We start from the raw sequence: 22,625 nt of genomic DNA, 5'->3' as shown, positions 1-22,625 counted from the left end.
GGATGGGCCGGCAGGGAGCAGCTTGAGGGTGCCACGGTGGGGTCTGGGTGGGGCTGGGGGCCCTGGAGCTCGGGCAGTGAGGGCAATGTGTTGGCACGAGAGGGCGTACATGGCCTCAGAGGGCATTTTGGTCTCTGCTAAGGGCCGTGGAAGACTTACGCTGGCAGTATTTTAGAAGACTGTCCTGGGTGGACTGGAGCCAGGGAGAGGCTGATGCAGTTGGCTGGGCAGAAGCCCATGGCTTTGGATTAGAGAGGTGGCTGGACTCAAGATTAGAGCAGATGCTGACTCCTGCATGCAGCTGCGTGTGTGGCTGTGGGCAGGTGACCGAACTGCCCAAGAGGGTGTCGTGCAGGTCCGCGGGGCCAGCCTGCAGGGTGCTGCCTCAGGGCAGAGCTCAGGAGCGGGAACTGATTGGTCACTAGCATGGGGCAGAGCCGGTGTATCCAAGGACTGGACGAGGAGGGCCCAGCCCAGGACTCTGGGAGCTGGAGGGAGGGGCAGACCGTGTGGCCAGGGCAGGAGTGATCACCAGCCCACGGAGGACTCAGTGCCCCCGAAAAAGTTTCCGCTTCCTCCGAGGCTGGTGGGGAGGGAAGCGGTAGATCGTGTTAACAGTACCTCAGTCGGTTGCTGTGCGGAGGACGGCGTGGGGCAAGAGGCCCAGAAGAGGCCGTGGCAGCCCTGCCGCTGACATCGGATGGCTGTAGGAAGGGAGGAGGGGGTGCGTGTGACCCGTCAGGGCCGCCAGCTGAGCCGCTCACCTGGTGATGCTCTCCTGGTCCTCCCAGGCCTGGGTCGTAACGCGTGGTCGCTGAGGCTGCCCTGTGCCAGCCAGCCCCCTTCCGCTGCCCAGGACCCCTGGGTTGTCTGTCCTGGGTTCCTTCGGGATGTTGCTGGGGCAGTGAGATCTCAGAATCACAGCCCCTTCCCAACAGCCAGGTGAAGAAGATGTAGAAATGGTGAGAAGTGCCGTCTTCTCCCCTTAGCACCTTGCTCAGCGTAGCCTGAGTGGAGCCCTGCGGGGAAGGGATCCTTCGCAGGGAGAGGCCCAGGAGTTCTCGAAACCAGGGCCCGGTAGAGGGCGGGCAGGTCAGCCTGGACTGTCCTTGGGCGCAGCACCCCCTTCTCCGAGCTCAGTTTCTCCACGTGTTATAAACATTTTCGAGTTATTGATTTTCTTTAGAACCACTGGTGCACTACTGACCCCCGGCCCCCAGGTCCTAATCCATGAAGGGGTGACGGGCCGCCTCACTCGTGCCCCACGTTAACCTGCCTCCTCTGTCCCTTCACTCACCTGCTTTGTGCAAGTTTGGTGCTGGACATTTTCCTGCCCCTCATAATCCTAAGCACTGTCTGACGGTGGAAATGATCCCAGTTCACGGGGCGGGGTGGGGGGCCGTGCTTCAGACACTCCCCGACCCCGCCTCTGCCCCCTGCCGCCCCCTCCCCTCCTCCCGTCCCCACTGCTGCCAGCTCAGTCCCCCTCCCGTGTCCTCCCAGGCAGAGCCAGGGAGGCACTCGAGGCTGGCGTGGGCCAGGTGGCGGGGGTCTGGGCAGAGCCGTTGGTCTCAGCAAGGCATGTCACCTCTGTGACGCCCCTCACCCTACTTGCCCCGCTAGCCTGTCAGCCACAGGGAACGCTGGGTGTGGGGCCGGTTCGTCTCTGCAGCTGGGCAGTGTCTGCACCCGGGACCGGGCCATCAGCCCCGACCCGATCATTTTGACCTGGTCCCTCCATCATCCCGTCCAGCTGGAGTCCGGTTTTGCTGCCAAGATGGGGGTAGGGAAACCACTGACAAACTTCTAGAAGTTGGCTTCACGTGGAAAACCCAGTTATTCATCGGGCCACCTTTCCCCGCAGTGTGGGTTTAGGGCCCGTGCCGTTCCTGGCGGCCTGTGAAGGGCTCGCAGCCTCAGGCCCCTGTAGGCACGTGTCTGCGTTGTAGGCGCCGATTTCCAGCCTCCCAACTCAGCCGGCCCGTGAGCCCGTGAGGGGCGCAGGTTCCGGACCGACTGGGAGCTGCAAGTGCAGAAGCAGGCGCCACTGCTGACTCTGGTCCAGTCACGTCCCGAGCAGGGACAGGGCCGAGGGCCGGGCCTTCGGGCAGCGAGGAAGCGGGGTCACTCGGCCGATTCCTGGTGGGCAGGTGGCTGGGAGGGGGCTCCGGTAGGACGGGTCCCTCAGAAGGAACCAGGCCTGGGAACCGCTGACAGGAGCCTGACTTGGGCGTGTTCTCCACTGGATCGATTCCTGGTCCTGTTTCCGGGAAAGCGGGGCTGGGGAGACTCAGTGGGAATGTACTTGGGGAAATTAAAAATAATCCCCGATCTCATCAAATCTCTGGCCAGGTGTCAGGAAAACAATATTCAAAAAACAGACAACGTGGGTGCCTCTGGGGAGGCCCCCGGAGGAGGACCAGCCATGGTGTGGGCTGCAGGGAAATCCGCTTAGCCTCACGCGAATCTCTCAAGTTAGTCGTTCACAGTGGTAAAAACCCATAATATAAAATTTATCATTTTAATCATTTTAAGTGCGCGATTCAGTGGCATTAAGTACATGCACGTTGTTGTGTAACCACCACCATTTGTAACCATTTCCTGAACTTTCTCATCATCCCAAAAAGAAAGTCCATACCTGTTAAGTAATAACTCCCCATTCCCTTCTCCCCTCAGCCCTGGGAACCTCTAATCTAGCTTCCACTTTTATTAATCTGTCTATTCTAGATGTTTTATATAAGCGGGATCGGGCCATACTCGCCCATTTGTGGCTCACTTCTTTCTGCTGAGCAGAATGTCCTCAGGGTTCATCCAGGTTGTAGCAGCATCAGTACTTCCCTTTTCATGGGCAGATAATGTTTCATCGTGTGGAGGGACCACATTCGGTTTATCCACTCATCTGTTCATGGACACTTGGGTTCTTGCTTCTCAGAAATAAGTTGTAAGTATAGAGACAGGTAAGGATGACTGTGTTATCCTCGGGGAAAGTTCAACCTGAGTGACGACAGCCCCGCTGATGACACTCTTCCCTCGGCCCTTCCTCTCTCCATGGGGGACCTGACATGCCTGCTTTTCCAAGACTGAATTACTAGTTTTTAATTTAATTTCTTTTATATTGGAATATAGTTGATTTACAATGTTGTGTTAGTTTCAGGGGTACAGCTAAGTGATGCAGTTATACGGACATATAGCCATTCTTTTTCAGATTCTTTTCACATATAGGTTATTACAGAGTATTGAGTAGAGTTCCCTGTGCTATAACAGCAGGTCCTTGTTGACTATCTATCATATATATATGTGTGTATACGTTAACACCAAACTCCTAATTTATCCCCACCCGCACCCCGCATTTCCCCTTTGGTAACCATAAGTTTGTTTTCAAAGTCTGTGAGTGTGTTTCTGTTTTGTAAATAAGTTCACTTGTATCTTGTTTTTTTAGATACCACATATAAGTGATATCATATGATATTTGTTTTTCTTTCTCTCTCTTTTTTTTTTTGGTCCGTAGCATGTGGCATGTGGGATCTTAGTTCCCCAGCCAGGGATCGAACCTGTGCCCCCTGCAGTGGAAGCGCGGATTCTTAACCACTGGACCAGCAGGGAAGTCCCTCTCTGTCTGACTTACTTCACTTAGTATGATCATCTCTAGGTCCATCCATGTTGCTGCAAATGGCATTATTTCATTCTTTTTATGAAAAGAATTCCATTGTATATATGTGCCACATCTTCTTTCTCCTTTCATCTGTCGATAGACATTTAGGTTGCTTCCATGATCTGGCTATTGTGAATAACGCTGCAGTGAACATTGGGGTGCGTGTGTCTTTTTGAATTACAGTTTTCTCCGGACATATGCCCAGGAGTGGGACTGCTGGATCATATGGTAGCTCTAGTTTTAGTTTTTTAAGGAACCTCCATACCGTTCTTTAGAGTAGTTACATTTCTATTTTAATCAACAAGTGTGGTAGGACCCCGAGCCATGGGGTTGTAGGGCAGAAATGGCTTTGGGCTTGGAATCAGGAAAGTTGGTCTTAAGGCCTGGCTTGTCCTTCGGCAAATGACGTCCCCCCCTCGGGCCCCCGTGTCCTCGTCTGCAAAGGATTAGAACCTGAATTACTGAACAGCCAGGACTTGCCCCCTACTCGGCAAGTCGGCAGGTTGGGAAGTTCTTCTGCTGAGAATCTGTCCCCACTGTGCTCCTGTAAAATGTGTTTTGTGAGTAGGTGATACGTGTATACAGCAAAAAACCACAACACAAAAAGGCATTTCAGCAACCACTGTTCCCCTCCCATCCCACAGTGCAGCTCCACCCCTACCGGCCTGGCTGTGGCGCGTGTTCCTCCCAGAGACTCTGTGTCCATGACGGCCAGGCATGGGCCAACGCCTCTGCTTTTCCCGGTTGTAATAATGTGTCTTAGGGATTGTTCCATATTGATACACAGAGAGTTGCTTCACTCTCTAACTGCTTTGAAGCGCTCCACGGCAGGATGCGTGATGATTTCTTCTAACAGCTCCTCAATTTGCCAGAACAGTTGGTTTCTTTCCTGTCTTGTCGCTGCTCACAATTCTTGGAAGCATACATTCTGCTCCTCTGCAGGGAAAGTCCTTTCTTTGTTCCGGAGCCAGACGGGAGGGTGGGAAGCACGGCGAGCCAGGTCCCCGAAGCTGCGGGGGTGCTGGGGGCCGCCTGCCCAGGGCTCTTGTCCCCTCATCCTCATTCGGAGTCCTCCTGCTTCCCCCTCAGACTTTGCTCTTGGGATAGAGTCTAAAACCTTGTATCCTAGGCCTTAGAAGGACTTAGCTTAAGGGAGTGGTTTTTAAGCTTTTTGTTGTTTTTGCATTTAAACCCTTTATGCAAACAAGGCCCGGTGTAGGTGGACATCAATGTCCCGAGAGGGGCCCCCTGCTGTCCCCTGGTCACCCTGAGGGCAGGCCAGGCAGAGGGCAGGGTGGGCGGAGTCCTAAGCCCAATGCTGTGTCTGTTCTGCCTGTTGTCTCTCCCTCTCCCTCTGCCCTCCTCTCTCCAGTCCACAGCCCGGTAAAGAATGACGAGGGTGGTGGGTAACCGAGGGGACCGATGGTAACCCCTCGAGGGTGTGCGTTACTTCACACCACTTTTACATGGTCTCTTAAATCTTCACAGCTTTGCAGCTGGCCCCCATCCCGTCTCACAGATGCCCCCCAAGGCTCAGAGAGGGGGCTGGCCTGTTGGGCAGAAGGCCGGCAGCCAGTAGAGCTGCCGTGGGCTGTCCCTCGGTCATCTCTCTGGACGCTGCTGCTGCTTGGGGACCCTGGCCACAATCCCCGCGAAGGGATGGCCTCAGGCGGCCAGGTTCGGGCCTGGGACTCTCAAGGAGCTCAACCCCCTGTCCCCAGCCTCCTTTGGTCTCTGACCTTGGGGAGGAACCCCGAGGCTACGAGTCTCAAGGGCTCTAGAGAAAGTCCAGGGTGAGCCATGACTCCAGGAAGGAGAGGCAGAGAGAAAACCAGTCAGCACTGAAACACCAGATTTCATGGAAGTCCCCATTTCTGGCTTTTGAAGAGTGGGAGGGTCTGGGCCTGTGTTGGAGCTGGGATGGTTGGCCAGCCGGAGCCCGGCGCCACGTGCAGGCTCCGGGTCCCCACCGCACCCATCAGCTTCCTCAGGCCCTCACCCGGTCCTGGGTCCCGTCACCCTCGGTGGGCTCTGCCTTACACACCGAGCGGCTCTTTTTTTCTCCTTTCCCAGCCCAATTCAAGGGTGGAGAAGGCCAAACTGGGGTGGCCGGGTGAAGTGCCCAGCGCAGCCTGGGCTCAGACCCTGGCCTGGCCGCCCAAGGGCAGTTATCGCTTCTCAGCTATGGCAGAGGGATCAGGGCAGAGCTGGCGGTGGTGGCAGGCGCGGGTGGAAGCGGCCCCCAGCCCCCGTCGGACCTCAAGGGCTTCCCGCCCGACATCCAGCCCGGCCGCGGCCCTGGCCGTGCGGGCGGGGCCTCCGAGCCACCCCACGGTCCCCAGGGGGCGCTGCGGGTCCGCGTCCGTGGGAGCAAAGCCCCAGCTGCTCCTGCAGTGCGGGGCGCAGAAGCGGGTGGCGTGCTGCCGCGGAAGCCCGGCCATAGGGACCCTTTCTTGAGCCCTCCGGACCGGAACCGCCGGGGGAGAAGCGGCCCCCGCCCGCCCCCACGCGACTCCGAGCGGCAGCGCCAAGGCTGTTGAGGGTGGAGGTCTTCTCGGGGAGTACGCCGCACGGGGGTCTCCGGTCCCCGCTGGCCGGCCCCGGCCGGGAGGGCTGGTGGGGGTCGCGGGCGGCACGGAGCGGCGGAGGGGTTGCCGGGGCGTGCCGGGCCGTCGGGGAGGCGCGGGGGCGGGCACGCCGGGAGGGCGGGGGGCCGAGCTTATAAAGGCCCGCGGGCGGGCTGAGGGAGGAGGGAGCTGCCGAGCCGCGTCCTGCCGTGCTCGGCTTCCGCGAGCTACCGAGAGCCGTGCGCTGCGCTCCGCCGCGGGGCAGGGCTGACACCGGAGCGAGCGCGGGCCCCAGCCGTCGGCACCGGCGGGCCGCGGTGGGCCCCGGCCCTAGGAGGAGGACCAGGAGGGCGCGGAGGCGCTCGTGTCCCCACAGACCAGCCGGGGTCCTGGCCGCTGCGCGCGGCACGTGCAGCGACCCGCCCTGTGCGCCATGCGCCGGCCGCGGCTCCCCAGCGCCGCCCTTTAGTGCCGCGGCGGCCGAGCGACCCCGGGCCGGCTCCACGGGCCCCTCGGGCATGGAGCCGCACGTGCTCGGCGCCATCCTCTACTGGCTGCTGCTGCCCTTCGTGCTCCTGGCCGGTGAGTTGGGGAGTGCGCTGCGGGCTCTGGTCTGGGACGGGGTCTGCGTCCCCGCTCCCGGTTTCCGGCCCGGCCGCCCAGCGAGGCTGGCGGGGCGAGGACCGTGCGCGGGCGGGCGGGCGCGGAGATTCCCCGGGACGCGCGCGGCCCTGGGCGCCCACATTCCAGAAGCATGAGAGCGCCGGGGGGGCCGGGGCCCCGTCCCAGCGCCAGGCTGGGAGGGCGGCGGCGGGGTGGCGGGCAGATGGCACCCGGGCGCCCACAGGGGCGGGCAACGAGCGACCCCCGGAGAGGGCGGCTCGTGCCCACGCCCGGGGCGCTGAGAGAAGGGGCACGAGGGTAGGGGAATGTTGGCCCCTATGGGAGGGGCTGGGGCGTCGGTGAGGGGGGCACGAATCTCTTTTTCTCTTTCGTGTTTAAAAAAAAGCTCAAATTTGCATCACGACTTCCTGACCAATCTGGGAGAAGGCGGGCTTCCTGCCTGGAGCTGTTTCATCTGGAGCCTCCGGAGGCTCTAGCGTCGCTGTGCCCTGGGCTCGGCCCCCCTCACTCTTCCCCTTCCCGTCCCCACCCCACAGCCGGACTAGGGCAGGCCCATGCTCTGGAAAACATAGTTGGGGTTCCTCCCTGCCGCCCTGGTGTCCTGGCTTAACTCCGCTGGGCTCTAGTGCTGCGAGAGGGGCGGGGCAGGCTGTGCCCTGGGCTGGGGGAGGGAATGCCCCGCAGAAGCCTCTGGTCTTGGTATCAGAGCTGAGGGCCCGCAACCTTGCTGCTTGCCGTGTCGTCGGCGCCCCTTCCCGGAAGCTCGTAGTTGTGGCTTTCGTTGCTCCATGGCCCTCCCCCTCTGCACCCCTCCTGGCCTCCCTGTGCCCGGGGCAGAGTGCCCGAGACTCATTTCACCCTTCACACGCCAGCCCTTGGCCCTCAGCTCCCTCCGCTGGGGCTGTCTCTACTGGGTGTGAGCTGGAAAGCGGTCTGATTCAATTAATTCGCGGAAACATGGAACGGTTTGCAGTGTGAGTCTGCCTGTTGGGTGAAAATTTGTCCGACCGTGGTGGGTGTTGTTGGTGTTTTTATGCTGAAAGCCTTTCCAGAGCCTCTGAAATCGCTCCAGGTGGAATTTGCCAACTTCTGTTATAGGGAGGAGCGGGCTCCAGTGGGCTAGGAATGTGGGACCCCGAGCAGCCTGCCCTCGGCTCCCAGACAGACTGTGTTTTGATTTGTAGCAGAGGAAGGTGGTGAGACTTGGGAAAATTTTCAGGACAGGAATCAATGAAAACCATTGAGGTCAGGGAGGAGGGTCTGAGTCAGCCTTGCACGGACCGGACAGCCCGGGATGTGCTCGGGGGAGTGTGGGGCCCGTCGGCCTTTCTCCTCGTGCCTCTGGAGGGTAGACGTTAACAGGCTAGCAGAACAGACCCAGCTGGACGTGTGGCTCAGAAGCTGGTAAGCTTCTCAGAGGGGCAGGTGGGCCTCGGACGGCCCCGCAGCACACCTGCAGCCTCCTTAGGCTGTGAAGCCAGGAGGGGAATTGGGTAGGCCTGCGCGGTGGGCGCTCGCTCCTGAAGGGCGCGCCTCCCCACGTGGTGCAGTCTCCTCATTCAGGGTCAGCAGACTTTTTCTGTGATGGGCTGGATAGTAAATATTTTCACATCATGAGCTCTTCTGGTGTTTTTTCCAACCATTAAAAAATGTAAACACCACTCCTAGCTTGTGAGCTGTAGCAGAACAAGTGGTGGAGCCAGGCTCAGCCCCAGGGCCAGAGTTTGTTGACCCCGAGAATTAATCTGTGTTCTTCGGGCTGTTGCTTGTAACCCAAATGGGTGATATGGGCGGGGGGAGGGTAGGTCTCTCGGTCTGTGGATGCAGACGTGGCACTAGTTCAGGGTTCCCACCTGGGCTATATTGGAGTCACCTGAGAGCTTTTCACATCCTGATGAATAATTCTTTGTGCACGTGGGCCGGCTTTCCTGTAAATCTAAAACTGTCCCCCAAATGAAGTCTGTTCATTAAAACCCTGGTACCCTGGCCATGCCCCGCATGGATCCTGTGTCTGGGTGCGGGGCTCGGCCTTCCACATTTTTTCTTGAGCTTTGTGGGAGGGTGACGTAGAGCCGGCCAGGAGCCCTGCGCAGTGACACCTGAGAGGCTGGAGGCCGGCTCTCGGGTCGGGGCGTGGGCGGCCCCCGAGGGAGCTCGCTGTGTGCTGCCGCCTTCTGAGCGCCCCGCGGTCTGTGGCGAGCTTTGGTAGAGTTGGTCAGTTCTGCGGTGTTTCCCAGTGAGTGGTCGGTGCTGGGTGAGGCCGTCGGAGGGGATTGGTCAGACCTGTGCCTGTGCTGGCTCAGGCAGCGGCCGCAGTGAGGGTTTGGGTCATCCTGGGGTGCCCCTTGTCTCCCCAAATCCCACCTCCACCTCGTCACAGCAGAGACTCCCCAGCCCCCCACCCTGCCTCCCTGGGAAGGGTGACGGCCTTCGACGTCTCACCTGTGGTCCCTGCAGCCCTGGGGGTCAGGACCCAGAGCTGGAAGTTTCTAGAGAGACAGAACACTTTGTGATTCCCATGGAACGGGCCCCGCCCCGCGACTCTTGACCTAATGGGCCTCCCAAAAGCAGCACCGTAGCCCAAAGGCAGGTGGGTAGAAGGCAGTAACTGTATCACTGATAGGGAAACACGGGCAGGGCGGCAACATGGCTTCCGCCTGCGGGATGGACGGGGCTCCCGGCCTCGTGGACACGCCTACTGCACGCCAGCGTCGTCACCTGCACCAGCCTGATTGTCACTGCCGTGTCACCGTTTAGAATGGGACACTTCCTCCTTTTCATCGTGTTTTCACCATCACCGTCTTAACACCCCTGTGAGGCTGGCAGGAAGGCAGTGCGAAGACGGAGGCCTGGGACAGCGGGGCCCTGTTAGAAACCCAGGCCTGAGACTTCCCTCCCAGCCCCCTGGTGGTGACACCCCGCGAGGCTCTCAGGCTGGCAGTGAGCCTGGGGCCGTCCCTTTCCGAGGCCCCCAGAGCTGAGGGTAGGTCTCGCGTTCATCTGCCGCCTTGTAGGGGAGACTCGGCCTCCTGCAGCCCCTCCGAGGACTGAATAAGTCGCAGGACTCAGATGCCTGGTTGACGGGACCCGAGGGCTCAGTGTGCGTGATCAGGGAAGGGGCTGGGGTCGGCCCAGGAGCCGAGGACGGGTCATCTGTGGTCATCTTGCAGGTGGCCATCCCACCAGCAGTCAGGCCAGCGGGAAGGGTCCTGCGGGGCAGTGTTGATTGGGGGGGCGGGGGTGACAAGCATCTCAGATCCTGTCCCTGGGACTGCTTTCTGGGCAGTGTCTCTCCCTCCAACACTTTCGGTTCTCAAAGGTGGAGAGGGAAAGGGGCCCGTCTGCTCTGAGCCCAACTGCAGGGGACTGCCTTCTGTGGCAGGGCCCCTACAGGGCTCGAGGGTATCCCCTACAGGGCTCAAGGGTATCCCCTGCTCCCCCTCTGCCCCACCAGCACAGTCTTTAGGGCCCAGTGTGAGCTGCCTCCTACAGGAAGCCACTTTTTTTTTTTTTTTTTTTTTTTGCGGTACGCGGGCCTCTCACTGTTGTGGCCTCTCCCGTTGCGGAGCACAGGCTCCGGACGCGCAGGCTCAGCGGCCATGGCTCACGGGCCCAGCCGCTCCGCGGCATGTGGGATCTTCCCGGACCGGGGCACGAACCCGTGTCCCCTGCATCGGCAGGCGGACTCTCAACCACTGCGCCACCAGGGAAGCCCAGGAAGCCACCCTTGACCACCCTGGTCCTCAGGAATCCCCTTTTCCTTAGAATTCAGTGAAGTCTTGTCTTCTTTGTTTTCGAAATAGAGAGACTTGTTTTGTTTTTAGATTCTTTCGTTTGTAGATTCTTTGCTCTGGTTACCAAAGCAATTTCCTTCTCCCCCGTGATGCCGACTCCAGGAGTTACAGAAGTGGGTCAGAAGTCCGCTGTGTCTGCAGCGCAGCGGCTGGAGCCTGAGGCTGTCTTCGGGGGGGTCGATGCTCTGCACGTGAGCTCTGCCCCACTCCTGACCTTTGAACCCCTCTGAGTTAAGCCTGTTTTCTGGATGAGGAACCTGGGGCTTGGGGGACTAGAACGTAGGCGAGAAAGGATGAGTCTGGGGGTGAAATCTTCTCCTTCTCAGGGCAGGTGAGCCCCACGCCTGCTGGCGGGGTGGGAGAACCTGGGGTGGGAGGTCTGAGGGAGGAGAGGGCGAGGCTGGCCCTGCTGGAGGGGCTTGTGGGTGGCGCCAGCGTCTGTCCCGCTCTGAACCTGCCAGGCCCTCACCCCTCTGTCTGGGCCTCAGTTTCCTCGCCTGTAAACGAGACGATAAAAGCTTGAAGGCTGACCCCAGGTTTCTGATCGCTTGGTCCCTGGGTGGGGCAGGGCGGGACAGTCCTGGGGGGCCGAGTGGAAGAGCCGCCCACCACCAGGTCCTGAATGTGCAGAGGTGCCCGCCGGCCACAGGCCGTTTCCAGGCGGGGAGGCGTGGCGTCCAGAGCCACCGTGCGTGACACCCGCCTGCTCAGATTCCTGTGCTCACGTGGGACGTTTCCCCAAGTTCATTCAAGCGTTCTCTCACCCAGGTCTCGTGGGACGGTGCTCCGGGCAGGCGCCTAGGTGCTGGTTCAGGGCCAGTGGCGGTGGGCGTGGGAGGGGCTGGGCCCATTCTCCTCTCTAATGGAGGCCGAGGTTTCCCTGGCTGTATAGCGAGGTGTGGGTCCCCCGCAGCTCCCGGCACCTTGGTTCTGTAAGTGCCTTCGCCGTGTCTGTTCACGCTGTGCTGAGCCCAGATGGGAAAGAAACACAGTGCAGCCTGTGACGTCATACAGAACAAGGTCCAGACTGGGCAGGGCTGCGGAGAGGTGGGCACCCAGCGGGACTCGTCTGCTGGAGGGAGAGAAGTTGTCAGCCAGGCCGGGGAGGGGGGCAGGGTGGCAGATCGAAGGCTCCGGACCAGTGCAGCCCCCCAGGGTCGGACCGCCTGTGGAAGGAGGCGAACAGGTGGCCTGGTAGCTGGGGGGCTCCCATCCCCTAGTGGTGGCCAGTCGGAGGGTTGGGTTGGAGAGGGCAGGGCAGTGCCGAGTGGACAGTCGGGCCGGAGGGACCTGAGGCTTGACACCCCTCCCCCCGTCCCCATTGTGATTCTTTGATTTAGTGTTAATTACACAAGTAACGTATGAATACTTGTTCTGAAACAGTGACGTTTTGGGTCAGATGAGATTAAGTTCCTTCTTCAACCCTTTCTTCCTGTCCTGAGAAGGAAGGCCCTGGTCAGTGGCTGGGGCCCAAGGTTGCCGTGTCCCCACCCGTGGGGTTAGGTGGCTGCGGGTCTTTGGGGCCCCGGCAGCGCCCCGCCCACCCCGACACGTGTGAGAGTGTTTCTTGGGGTGGCCCGGGGTCAGCAGCCTCTGCCCTGGAGAGGAGCCCGCGAGGCTGGGGCCTGGTGCCGCGGGCAGCCCTGCAGAAGCCGCCAACTGCGATGGGCATCGCCCGGCCCGGCCGCCCGGTGCCGCCAGGGCACCCTCAGGCCGACGTGCGTGGCCCGCGCTTCCCTGCGCCGTCTCGGGCCTTTGCCGAGTGGGGCGGGTCAATTTTTCTGGTGTGTTTTAATAACATAATTATAGGGAGTATTTTTAGTTGCCTGTAACGGCCGACTGTTTACCAGGCTCCGACCTGCGCGCTGTTTTTCTCCGTGAGTATATATAGCCGGGCCTCTTCTCCTTCCCCAGGGCTCAGGCTAAAGAGGGAGCGTGGCCACCTCAGCTGCCTCCTGTGGTTTCCTTTGCCAGCGAACGGGCGGCTGAACCCGGCCCAGCGGCTTCCGCAGAGCGGGAGGGGTCTGGGGGCTGCTGTCCTTGAGAGCAGGTGGGGGGCCGGGGTGGGTGGGGCCTCTGTCCTGGGCTCTTAACCGCTGACTGCGTGGTGGGACGTGTCCCATGCAGGGAGCTGAGGCGGGAGGGATGCGCCTCTCAGGCCGCGTCCGGGCCCAGCTCCGACCCCGGCAGTGCCCAGGTGTGCTGCCCAGGCCCGTCCCCCAAGCGCTCCTCGCCTCCCCTGCCCTTCAGTGGCCTCCCGTGGATCCTCTGGGGAAAACAAGAGAACACAACTGCTGTGCGCACAGGTTCCTTGGGCCTGCAGAAGCAGCCAGTGGCCCGTGATTGTGGCCCGGACTGTGGCTGGGTCTGGATGGGCACAGCAGGAGTGGACACAGCCTAGCTCCCGGGCAGGGGCCTCACGGGCCTCAGGCCTGGGCCTTGGTCTCTCTCACCTCCTGGAACTGCCAGGGCCTGTGACCTGTGGCTGCCCCCAGTGACACCCCAGGATCCTGTCTGCCTCCCTCCCTCCCTCCCTCCCTCCCTCCCCCCTCCCTTCCCCCTCCCTCCCTCTCTCTCTCTCTCTCTCATTCACTTGATCTCTGATTACGGTTAAAACACCATTAGAAAAAACACGTCATCATAACAGCATTAACAAGAGCTTTTCAAAGGGAAACTGAGCCGTCCATGCCGCTACCCCCAGCTCAGCTGTTTGGTCCTCCCCTCCCGTGGGTGGCCAGGGATCGTAGTGACCACGGGGCACGCCCAGGAGCTCTGAGGGGCCACGGGTACCTGTCTCCCCTGCTGGGGGGGTGTCCCTCGGCTGCTTCACGGAGGGGCAGGTCACCCTCACCGCCGAGGCGCCGGTCCCCATGTGCCCGTTTGGGTGGCCGGTGCCGAGTGCCCTGGCCGCCACGTGGGCACACAGCGCTGCGTCGTCTACCTCAGTGTCCCCCCGTCCCCCAGCCCCCTGCAGCCTCCACCCATGTCCACGAGCATCACCCCCCGGCCTGGACAGACGGGGGCCTCGGCATGCCCAGCCCCAGGCTTCCGGCTATGCGTCCAGATGCACCCCACAGCCAAGCGGCCTTCCCGGGACATCCGAGAGCTGCCCACTGTGCCCACGGGGCCCCCCTCAGGACGAGCCTCCACTCGCTTTCCGGCCTGCTGCCAGCAGCACATTCGCTCCTGAGCGGGGGGCGCTAGTGGCTTTTCCATGTCACGGATGAGCACCCCCGGGGGCAGAGTTCTCGCCCGTGACACTGCTGCCTCCCGGGAGCCCCGCCCCCACTCATGTCAGTGTCTGGGGTGACCCCCCCCGCAGTTCCTGTGGCTGCGCCTCTTCCTCCACCAGCCTCCCGCTTCCATTTGGTCTCCCAGCTCCCCGAGCTTGTCCTTGCCCCAGAACCTGCCGGCTGTCCCCCTGCCACCGCCTCCTGTGGCTGCCCTGCTCCCTCGCAGACGCTCCGTCGCTCTGCCGCCTTCTACGCGTCACTCGCCCGGCAAACGTGTCTGGAGAACCTGCCTGTGCCAGGCCCTGCTGTAGGCTCTGGGGTCCCGACAGAGCCCCCAGGGGAGGACGGCACGGTCCACGCGTAGAGCTTTCCGTTGAGACGTCAGGCACTCAGAGTAAAGGGTTGGACCTGACGTGTTCTGTCTGCTGGGTTGACAGTCAGGCACATCTGTCCCCCTCCCCAAGCGAGATGGAGATGTTTCTGCCGCCCGTTCACCCCCTCGACCCTGACTTCCTTCCCCAGGTCAGTTTTGCCTGCACTGGGTGGGGGGGGGGTCCGTGCTCGAGGGACCACCAGGGTGTGTACTTCTGTGTCTGCTGCCTTCCGTGCCTTCCCGTCTCTGGGACGTGACGCTGTGTGTGTGCTGGTGGTTCCTTCTTTCTGGTGCTAAGGTGCCCTGGATGCACGGCCACATTTGCTTATCTGATCACCTGTTGCGCCTGGTGGGTAGGCACGAGGCTGCTAGCCGCGTGGCGTCTCCGCGGACACACACTTGAATCTCATTCACTTCTGGCCGTGGGGTTGCTGGGTCACGGGCATCGCATGTTCCCTGCAAGGAAGCTTCGATCTGTCCTCCTGGTTGTCGTTTAGGGGATGCTCCGGGGCGCTCCACCCTCGCCGCGCGCGGTGTTGGCCTCTGAGTTTTGCTGGTTCGGGGCGTGCGGTGGCATCTCCTGCGACCCCGGTCTTCGTTACCCTGATGCCAATGATGTTAAGCGCCTTGGGCACCTTCTCTGGCACAGTCTTTAGGACTCTTTCACCCGTTAAAAAAAACTGGGCTGTTTGTCTTTTTATTTCTGCCTCTGGGGGTTCGCTGTGGACTCGAGATCGTAAGCTCTTTATCAAACCTGTTTGTACCGCACGTGGTTTTCGTTTTCCCTGCCTGTGGCTTACAATCCTAATTGTCTAATTTATGGTGTCCAGTTAAGAGCAGGTGTTTCTTTTTTTTTTTTTTTTTTTTTGCGGTACGCGGGCCTCTCAGTGCTGTGGCCTCTCCCGTTGCGGAGCACAGGCTCCGGACGCGCAGGCTCAGCGGCCATGGCTCACGGGCCCAGCCGCTCCGCAGCATGTGGGATCTTCCCGGACCGGGGCACGAACCCGCGTCCCCTGCATCGGCAGGCGGACTCTCAACCACTGCGCCACCAGGGAAGCCCGAGCAGGTGTTTTTGATTCTAAGTCCTGTGAGCTCGGATGCTTCTGGCTGGGACGTCCTCTCCCGTGCCCCCGAGCTGGTGGCTGTGACCAGGTGCCTGGCTCATGGGGTCTCTGAGTGTTTCCTGGTGGGTGGGCCGCTCCGCTCGCTGGGCTGGGCCTTCCCACTTCCTCCCTGCCCTGCCCGTCCCATCCCATCCTGTCCCATCCCAGCCCTCCCCTTCCCTCCTCTGCTGCCTGCCCAGCCCTCTGCCCGCTCTCAGCTCTCCTCTGGGGCCTCTGTCCCACTGTCTGCAGGCTCTTGTCCTGTGTCGCTCCTGCGGTGGGACCGTCACTCTGCCCTTCCACGTGGCCCCCCCTGGGCCACCTGTTGAATGAAGCGGGTTCCTTTCGGCCTCTGCAGAGACGGTCCCAGTCTGCAGACCCCCGTTGCTGTGGTTCCCAGGGACGCAGTGACCATCTCTGTGCTCACCTGCTTTCCCTTCCGACTGTGCCCCTCAGGATAAGCTCCCCGGAGTCAGACCCCGAGTCCCAGGACAGGACAGACTCGCTGTCGGACGCACACCTGGTGCTTTAGCAAGTGCAGCCTCCCCCGAGTGGGCACAGCCAGGCCCTGGCGTGTAGCGTCCTGTGTGATGCTCCCGGGAGGCCTGTGCGGTCTCCCCGGCAGACGAGCCGCCTGCGGTCCTTGGGGCCTGTCTGCGTCCAGTCCGGCTCCCTCCTCTCTCCGGCGGCTCAGCTTAGCACACGCTCCGTGCTCACACACTCAGCTCGACAGACATGCTTGGCCCGTGTCTCCGCTCCGTGCGGGAGGCACCCGCCTGGGTCCTCTCCACCCTTGCTGGCGGGGTGGTGCCTCTTTTGTCCCTCGGCCCTCGTTTCCTCGTCACTGTCGCTGCAGCTTGGCCACTGCCCGGTCCTGTGGGTGGGAAGTGGACAGAGGCAGAGGCTGTGACAAGCGGGCACTGCCCGAGGCCCCGCGGGTGCCGAGCCCTGCCTGTGACACCCCCTTCCCGCTGCAGGCATGTCCCACACCTTATCAGCAGGGGCATACCTAATCCCTGGAGGTCAGGAGTGGGATGGCGCAGGGACAGTGGCCTGAGGCCCCACGAGGGCCCGGGAGTGGCACCGAGGGGCCCGTCGGGAGGGCAGCCTGGCCCTGTGACCCCGGGAGGTGGCATCGGCGTTGAAGCAGCGCTGGCACGTTGTCTGGCCTGGCAGCAGCTCCCCTCGGGGTCCTGGACGCCGGGGATGGCGGTGGGCTCTGGGTCCTAGGTCCCTGTGTCCCCCTCAGGAAGCTGGGGCCGCTGGGCGCCGGATGGCCAGGACCTCCTCTTCCCCTGGAGGCGGCCCCGTTGGGCCTTCCGCCGCTGCCCCATCTGACTCTAGCCCTCTTAGGATCTGGGGCCTCCGGGGGGGCCTTCCTTCCCGTCCTGTTCCCGGCTTGCTGGTGGCGCCGCCACACAGGCAGGGAGGGAGCCTGTGCTCCGCTCACCAGGCGGCTCCCCTCCCACCTCACCCTCCACCCGTCCACCTGTCCACCTTTCTTCTTGGAGCGAGGCCCCTCGTTCCCCTCCCCGTCGCCTCCCTTGCCCCACAAACCCTGGGAGGGCTGTGCTGTGCCCCTGCCCGCCCCCCTCCTTGGGAGAGCGAGGGCTGAAGGGCTGGAGGCCGAGAGTGGCTTGCAGGGGTGGGCAGGAGGGCACTCTCCTCTGAGGGCCCACGCGGAGTTGAGTCCAGCTGGGAGGAGACCCCTGGCCCTCAAGGGCCAGAGTGGCACGAGGCAGATGGAGGGGTAACCCTCCAGAGGAGGCTGCAGGAAGCTTCTGGGCTCACCGGCTCCATCGCATTCCAGAGCCTGAGACACTTCCAGGCATCCCGGGGCGGGGCCCGCTTGTGTCTTCCGGAGGCATTGGAGGCCTGCAGGGGGCTGGGGGGCGCTGAGGACTTGGAGAGGAAGGGGCCACGAGGGCAGGGGTGGGAGCTGCCAAGGGTCACCCCGCCGAGCCGGAGGAGGCGGCTGGGCACTGGGCCCCCGGAGGGGAGAGGAGCTGGAGGCCCTCCTCCCGGCTCTCCTCGGCCTGTCTGCGGGGGGGCGGGGCCTCGGGTGGGCGGGGCCTCGTGGTGTGAGCGCGGCTGCCAGGGGCTCGGCTCCGCCGGTTATTTGTAACTTGAGGCCGGTTTCCTCGCTGCGCCGTGTCCTCTCTGGTGGCTCCCGCTGTGACTGGGCCACAGGAGCCCAGGTGGCTTTCCTAGTCTCCGGGCCATAGGGCACATCACGGCTTCCTCCCTTGCCACAGGGCAGGGGGGTCCAGGGTTCCCGTCCCTTCTTCCCTGTTCTGAACACGGACCTGGGACAGCAGCTCCTGGAGACAGGAGATGCTGGACCCCAGGTAGTGGGGCGGTCACGCCAGCGGCCGTGCTCGGAATCCAGCCTCCTGCCAGGATGGTTCCGGGGCTTCGGGGTGTTTATAAATAGGAATTTGGACATCGTCACCCCCTGCGTCACGTCCCTGCATCCTCGTCCTGCTTGGTCCTGTTCTGTGCACGGGCAGAGAGTGGGGGGCCCACTGGGGCTGCCCTGGGACTTCAGGTGGTTTCTGCCCCGTCCTGAGCACTGTCCCTGGGCTGCTCCAAGGTGCTGCTGTGTCGGGATCCAGGCTCCAGGGTGTATGGCCTCTGTGTGCCCAGCACCTGCCGGGCTGTGAAAGCCTTCAGGACCTGTGGTTTGGGGCCACACGCTGGGCCGGCAGGTGTCCTTGGAGCAGAGCAGTGGGATGGGAAATCTCCCAGGCCAAGTCTCTGTCACGTTTCCTCTCCCGGCATCGAGCTGGGCCTCCTGGCTCTGCTGCTGGGCCTCCTGGGGAAAGTGACTCAGCCTCTCTCAGCCTTGGACTCTTCACCTTTAGAAGGGGGACACACGCTGTGCAGGGAGGCCGTCCGGAGCAGAGCTGGGGGTGCAGAGCCTGCTACTACGCCAGGCGCCCAGCACCCGCCCTTCCATCCCCGGGGCCTCTCTGCACCCCAGTTGTCTTCATCTCTAGTTGTGAGATTAGCACCTGTCCTGCTTGGCCTCGTGGCCCTTGGGGTGACCCTCCAGGTGACATGGGTGGAAATACTTTGTAAAGTGGCCCTGAGTGCGAGGCGGCCGTGCTGCTGCTCCCTGGGCGCATCTGGCCAGAAGCCTGGCCACCCAGCACGTTAATCAAGGCACCCTAAAGCCCTGGGACACGGTGGTGGCCTCACCGGGGGGGGGGGAATCTGGGGCAGAGATGTTCAGTGGCTTGGTAATGTCGAGAGCTGAGGGGGGCGCGGCAGGGTGAGGACACCTTGCTCAGGTGAGCGCAGTGATGGACCCTGCCAGGTCTGGCTGAGTCATGGCGGCCGGGCGCTCCCGCAGGACAGCAGCACCGCCTGGCCCACCCTGAGCTGTTGGTAGGAAGGGAGCTGTTGGTAGGAAGGGAGTGGCGGCCTGGGGCGCTGGCCGTTTCCTGGTGCTGCCCCGAGGAGTCCCGTGTGACTCGGCCTGGCCTCTGAGGCGGTGGCACAGAGAATCGCAGCCCAGAGAAGCCGAGCCAGTTCCAGGCCCCACGCTGGAAAGCACAGGAGCCAGCTGGGCCGTGACCCGTCCAGGGAGGGTGGGCGTGTGGGTGGCATCAGGGCACGGAGGGACGGGATGCTCTGGGCGTCAGGTTCCTGCTGGGGCTCCCACTGTGAGGGTGGAATCGTGTGTGTGGCGGTCAGAAGGGCCCCCAGCCAGGGGGCATGTCTGCAGGGGGGCATCCCTGGCCTTGGGAGCCCCTCCGGGTAGAGGGACACTCTGGCGGGGCACGGGGAGCCGGTGTCTGTGGGCCTGCTGGGCGCCGGGGGACCCTCACTGGTCTCCCAGCATCGGCTGCGGCAGCTGGACGAGGCGCGAGAACCCCGCGGCCTGTCCGTGTGTAGCGGGGACGCCTGGGGGCCTCCTCCCCTGAGGTGACCAGAGCCTGCACGTTCCCAGAGGCTCAGCCTTGACCCTTGGGAGCAGCGGTGGGAGGTGTGCTGAGGCCTGCTTCTGGTCCCAGGGCCCCTGGGCTGTGGGCAGGTGGCCTCAGGTGGGCGGCCACGGGCTCTCCCTGTCGCTGGAGAACGCTCAGCTGTGGAGTACCCTCGAGCCAGCCGCTGAGTGTAAGGGCCTGGTGTCCCTGCTGCACGGGGCGGGGGCAGTGGGGGGCAGAGGCCCCCGGAGGGCGTGGCCACAGGCTGCCGGGCCCAGGAACGCGTCCTCTCGGTTCGGGGCGTCCCTGGCACCTTGTGGCACCTTGTGACGAGGTGACAGCTGCCCCTGTGCTGATGGCCGAGGCCTTCTGGGAGCTGGGCCGACTGAGGCTGGGGGCGGTGGACGGGAGCCGGCCGGGAGGGAGGGCACCGGCTCCGCCTCGAGCCTCGTGGGGGCCTGTTTGTCGTGTCGCTCGGGGCCCCCGCGATGTGTGCCGCTTGCTTTGCTGTCAGGAATCGGATTGGTTTTCCAGAAACGCCGGATGTGGTGGGTGAGAGGCAGTGTTTGCCGCCCCTCTTTTTCCAGGAACTGAACGTGTGGCTTCGGCCGGGCCTGCCCCATCCCCACCTGCCCGCGCTCTCTGCTCTTTAGTGGCTGCCCCTCCTCTCGTCTGGGGAGCCGACCCCACCACCAGGGGCCAGTGGGGACGCTCGGCCACGTGGTCCGGGAGCCGGACGGGTGGAGGCCATACCTCGAGGGTTGCTCTGGGCCTGCGATGCTGGACTGAGCCTGGGTGATGGCATGGCCTCGGCCCCTCCCCCGGCAGCACGGACCCTCAGGGGCTCGAGCCTCCATCTGGAGGGTCCATCGCCCGCAGGAGGTGGTAGAGAGCTAGGCCGGGGCTGAGGGGCAGGCCTGCTGTGCGCGGGGAGGGGTGTGAGCCTCGCGGCTAGTTTAGGGAAGAGCCCGGTGGTGCCGGAGCCGTGGGCACGGCCGGGGGTCCCGTTAGGGAGCGTGGGTTTGTTCCGCGGGTGACAGCTGAGCTCCATCCCTAGAGGACCATTGGAGGAAGCCGTTGCTTCCTGGCTGCAGGGGAGAGGCTGCCCCGTGGTGAAAGGCCCGGCTCCGTCTCTCGCTGGCTGAGTGGCCTTGGCTGGTGGCCTGCGGGGACCTCCCTCCCCCAGCACAGTCCCTGCTCTGTGGGCCGACAGCTCCGAACGACCAGCCTGGGCAGGGTGGTTGTGTCTGTCCTGGCGCCCTGGCTGAGAGCTGATGGCGTTGCACTGGCGGGATCTGAGAGCGGCGAGCGGAGGCGGGCAGGGTGCCGGCAACGCCGATTCCCCCTGCCCCAGCCCCTTCTCGGCAGGCTTGGGGACCGTGCCTCGGGAAGTTCCAAAGCGGATTTAAGAGGGGAGAGAGCCCCAGACCTGCTCAGTCCTGTCAGGTGGGCTGCCGGGGGACTCTGGGTTCTGGTCTCTTGGGAGTCAGGAGGGACCGAGACGGGCTCACGGGAGCCCGGGCGAGGGTGGCATCTCTGTGGCGGACATGGGACAAAGCCCAGGGCGCCTGAGGCTGCTTTTGTAACCTTTGCGGCCCAACAGACCACAGCTGCGGGCCTGGATGCCCCCTCGGAAATGGCCCCAGGTGGGATTCCAGAGCCCAGAGGTGGCTCTTTCCTGGAAGGATATCCTGAAATTCATGAGCGTTTTTTCTCAAGGAGGGGATGGTGAACAAAGGACAGTGCAGCTGAGTGGGTGAAGTTAAATCTGGTAAGACGTGCACTGGCAGGAGAAACGTGTTAGAGCTGAACCACGGTAACAGGAGGAGTAGAACTGCTTGCTAATGATTTCTGTGCTTCTCTGCATCTAAAAAATTCTGAAAAGGAAAGTGAATGTTCTGTGAGCGGGTTAGCAACCTTTCCTGCCAAGGGGAAACGGCGGCCCACTCCTGGCTTGATGCAGCCGGAGTTCAAGCCTGGGGTGCACCCTGCCACCGCCCCCCCACCCCCCCGCCGTCTTGCCCCTGGGAGTGGGTGCTCAGAGTGGCATGAGCTGCGTCCCTGCTCCGGGGGGGCTGGTGTCTGTTGGCGGGGGCAGGGGGCGCAGGCTGAGCCGCCCTGCCCAGGCTGGTTGTTATAGGAGCAGACAGTGTTGATTTTTCCCTAGGTCACCATGCACTTGCTGAGTTTCCAGAGCCCGTGTGGGGCCCCCGACACCCTTTCTGCCCCAGCCCTGCAGCCACCTGGGCCCAGACCTCAGAGGCGGGTGGGCCAGCCTGCGGTTCACAGTGCGGGAGCCTGAAAGCAGGTGGACCAGCCAGGGTTCTCCAGAGAAACAGCCAATAAGAGATGGACAGATGGATGGAATAAGAGATGGACAGATGGATGGGGTGTCTTCCATGGCCGCCTATGCACGGACGAGAGGGAGGGAGGGAGAGACAGAGGGAGCAAGGAGATTCGTTTTAAGGAACTGGCTCGGGCAATTGTGAGACCAGTCTGAAATCTGCAAGGGGCCCAGCAGGCTGGCAGCTCGGGCAAGCCTTGATGTTGCAATCTGGAGTCCACATTGCCAGGGAGCTGGAGCATTCCTTCTTCCCTGGGGGCCTCAGACTTTGCTGTAAGGCTTTCCTCCGATTGGCCGCACCTCTGGGAGGGTGTCCACCGTCCTCCAGTGCCTGCTGGACGTGGAAGTCCCATGTAAGGCTGACTGAACAGGCCGACGCGGGATGAAGCACCTGCTGGCCCGAAGGCCCCTCAGAGCAGCTCCTGGCCCACCTGCCCCTTGGGGAGAGCAGTGCTGTGTGTGCTGGCCGCACCTCCAAGCTCTCGGGCAGACCCCTGAGCTCAGTGCCCTCACCCGAGGGAAGAGAGCCGGCAGGTTCTCCCAGGGCAGGGCTGCCCCCGCTGCTCCCTGCCGTCGGCACCCGCTCCGGCCCACGTTCGTGGGGTGCCTTCTGGGGTCACTGCTGCGCTGGGGCGGGCGTCTGCTGGGGAGCAAGATGGTCGTGGGGCAGGGGCCCATGAATGTCCCCTTTCTCCCAGGGGGCCCTGACACTGTCTCCTGCTGACACGCACGGGTGACCAGAGCCTCCTTCCTAAACGCCCAGGCAGGGACGCCCTCCCCGCCCCAGCTCCCGTGTTCCTGGGGAGGGCAGGGATCTGAAGGGGCCTGCGGACCGGCCCCCGCCTGCCAGCCAGAGGTGGCCCGGTGGCATTCCTCCCCTCCCTAGGTGCTGGGAAGGGCCCTAGAGAGCGGGGCGGGCTGTGACCAGGCTCTGGGGCTCTTTGCGCCATCCAGACCAGACAGGCGGAGGGACTCGGGGTGCTGCGGGCCAGCTGAGTCACAG

The 22,625-nt window shown here is 62.8% G+C and overlaps 1 protein-coding gene across 7 annotated transcripts in view; it reads left to right on the top strand.

Moving 5' to 3' along the window:
• The first annotated feature begins 6,429 nt into the window (after positions 1-6,429).
• Positions 6,430-22,625, top strand: part of PIEZO1 (piezo type mechanosensitive ion channel component 1) — a 53,947-nt gene continuing 37,751 nt past the window's right edge. For 6 of the 7 annotated variants that reach the window (XM_060129968.1, XM_060129964.1, XM_060129965.1 and 3 more), the window contains exon 1: positions 6,430-6,801. In XM_060129968.1, coding sequence (XP_059985951.1) covers positions 6,738-6,801 — 64 coding nt within the window. In that variant the 5' untranslated portion in view covers positions 6,430-6,737. The remainder of the gene's footprint in view (positions 6,802-22,625) is intronic. The other variant, XM_060129971.1, reaches the window with a different exon arrangement.

The sequence above is a fragment of the Lagenorhynchus albirostris genome, chromosome 19 (genome assembly GCF_949774975.1).
Source record: "Lagenorhynchus albirostris chromosome 19, mLagAlb1.1, whole genome shotgun sequence".
In the NCBI taxonomy this organism is placed as follows: Eukaryota; Metazoa; Chordata; class Mammalia; order Artiodactyla; family Delphinidae; genus Lagenorhynchus; species Lagenorhynchus albirostris.
Note: the sequence above shows the minus strand (reverse complement) of the source record. Positions and strands in the feature narration are given on the sequence as shown.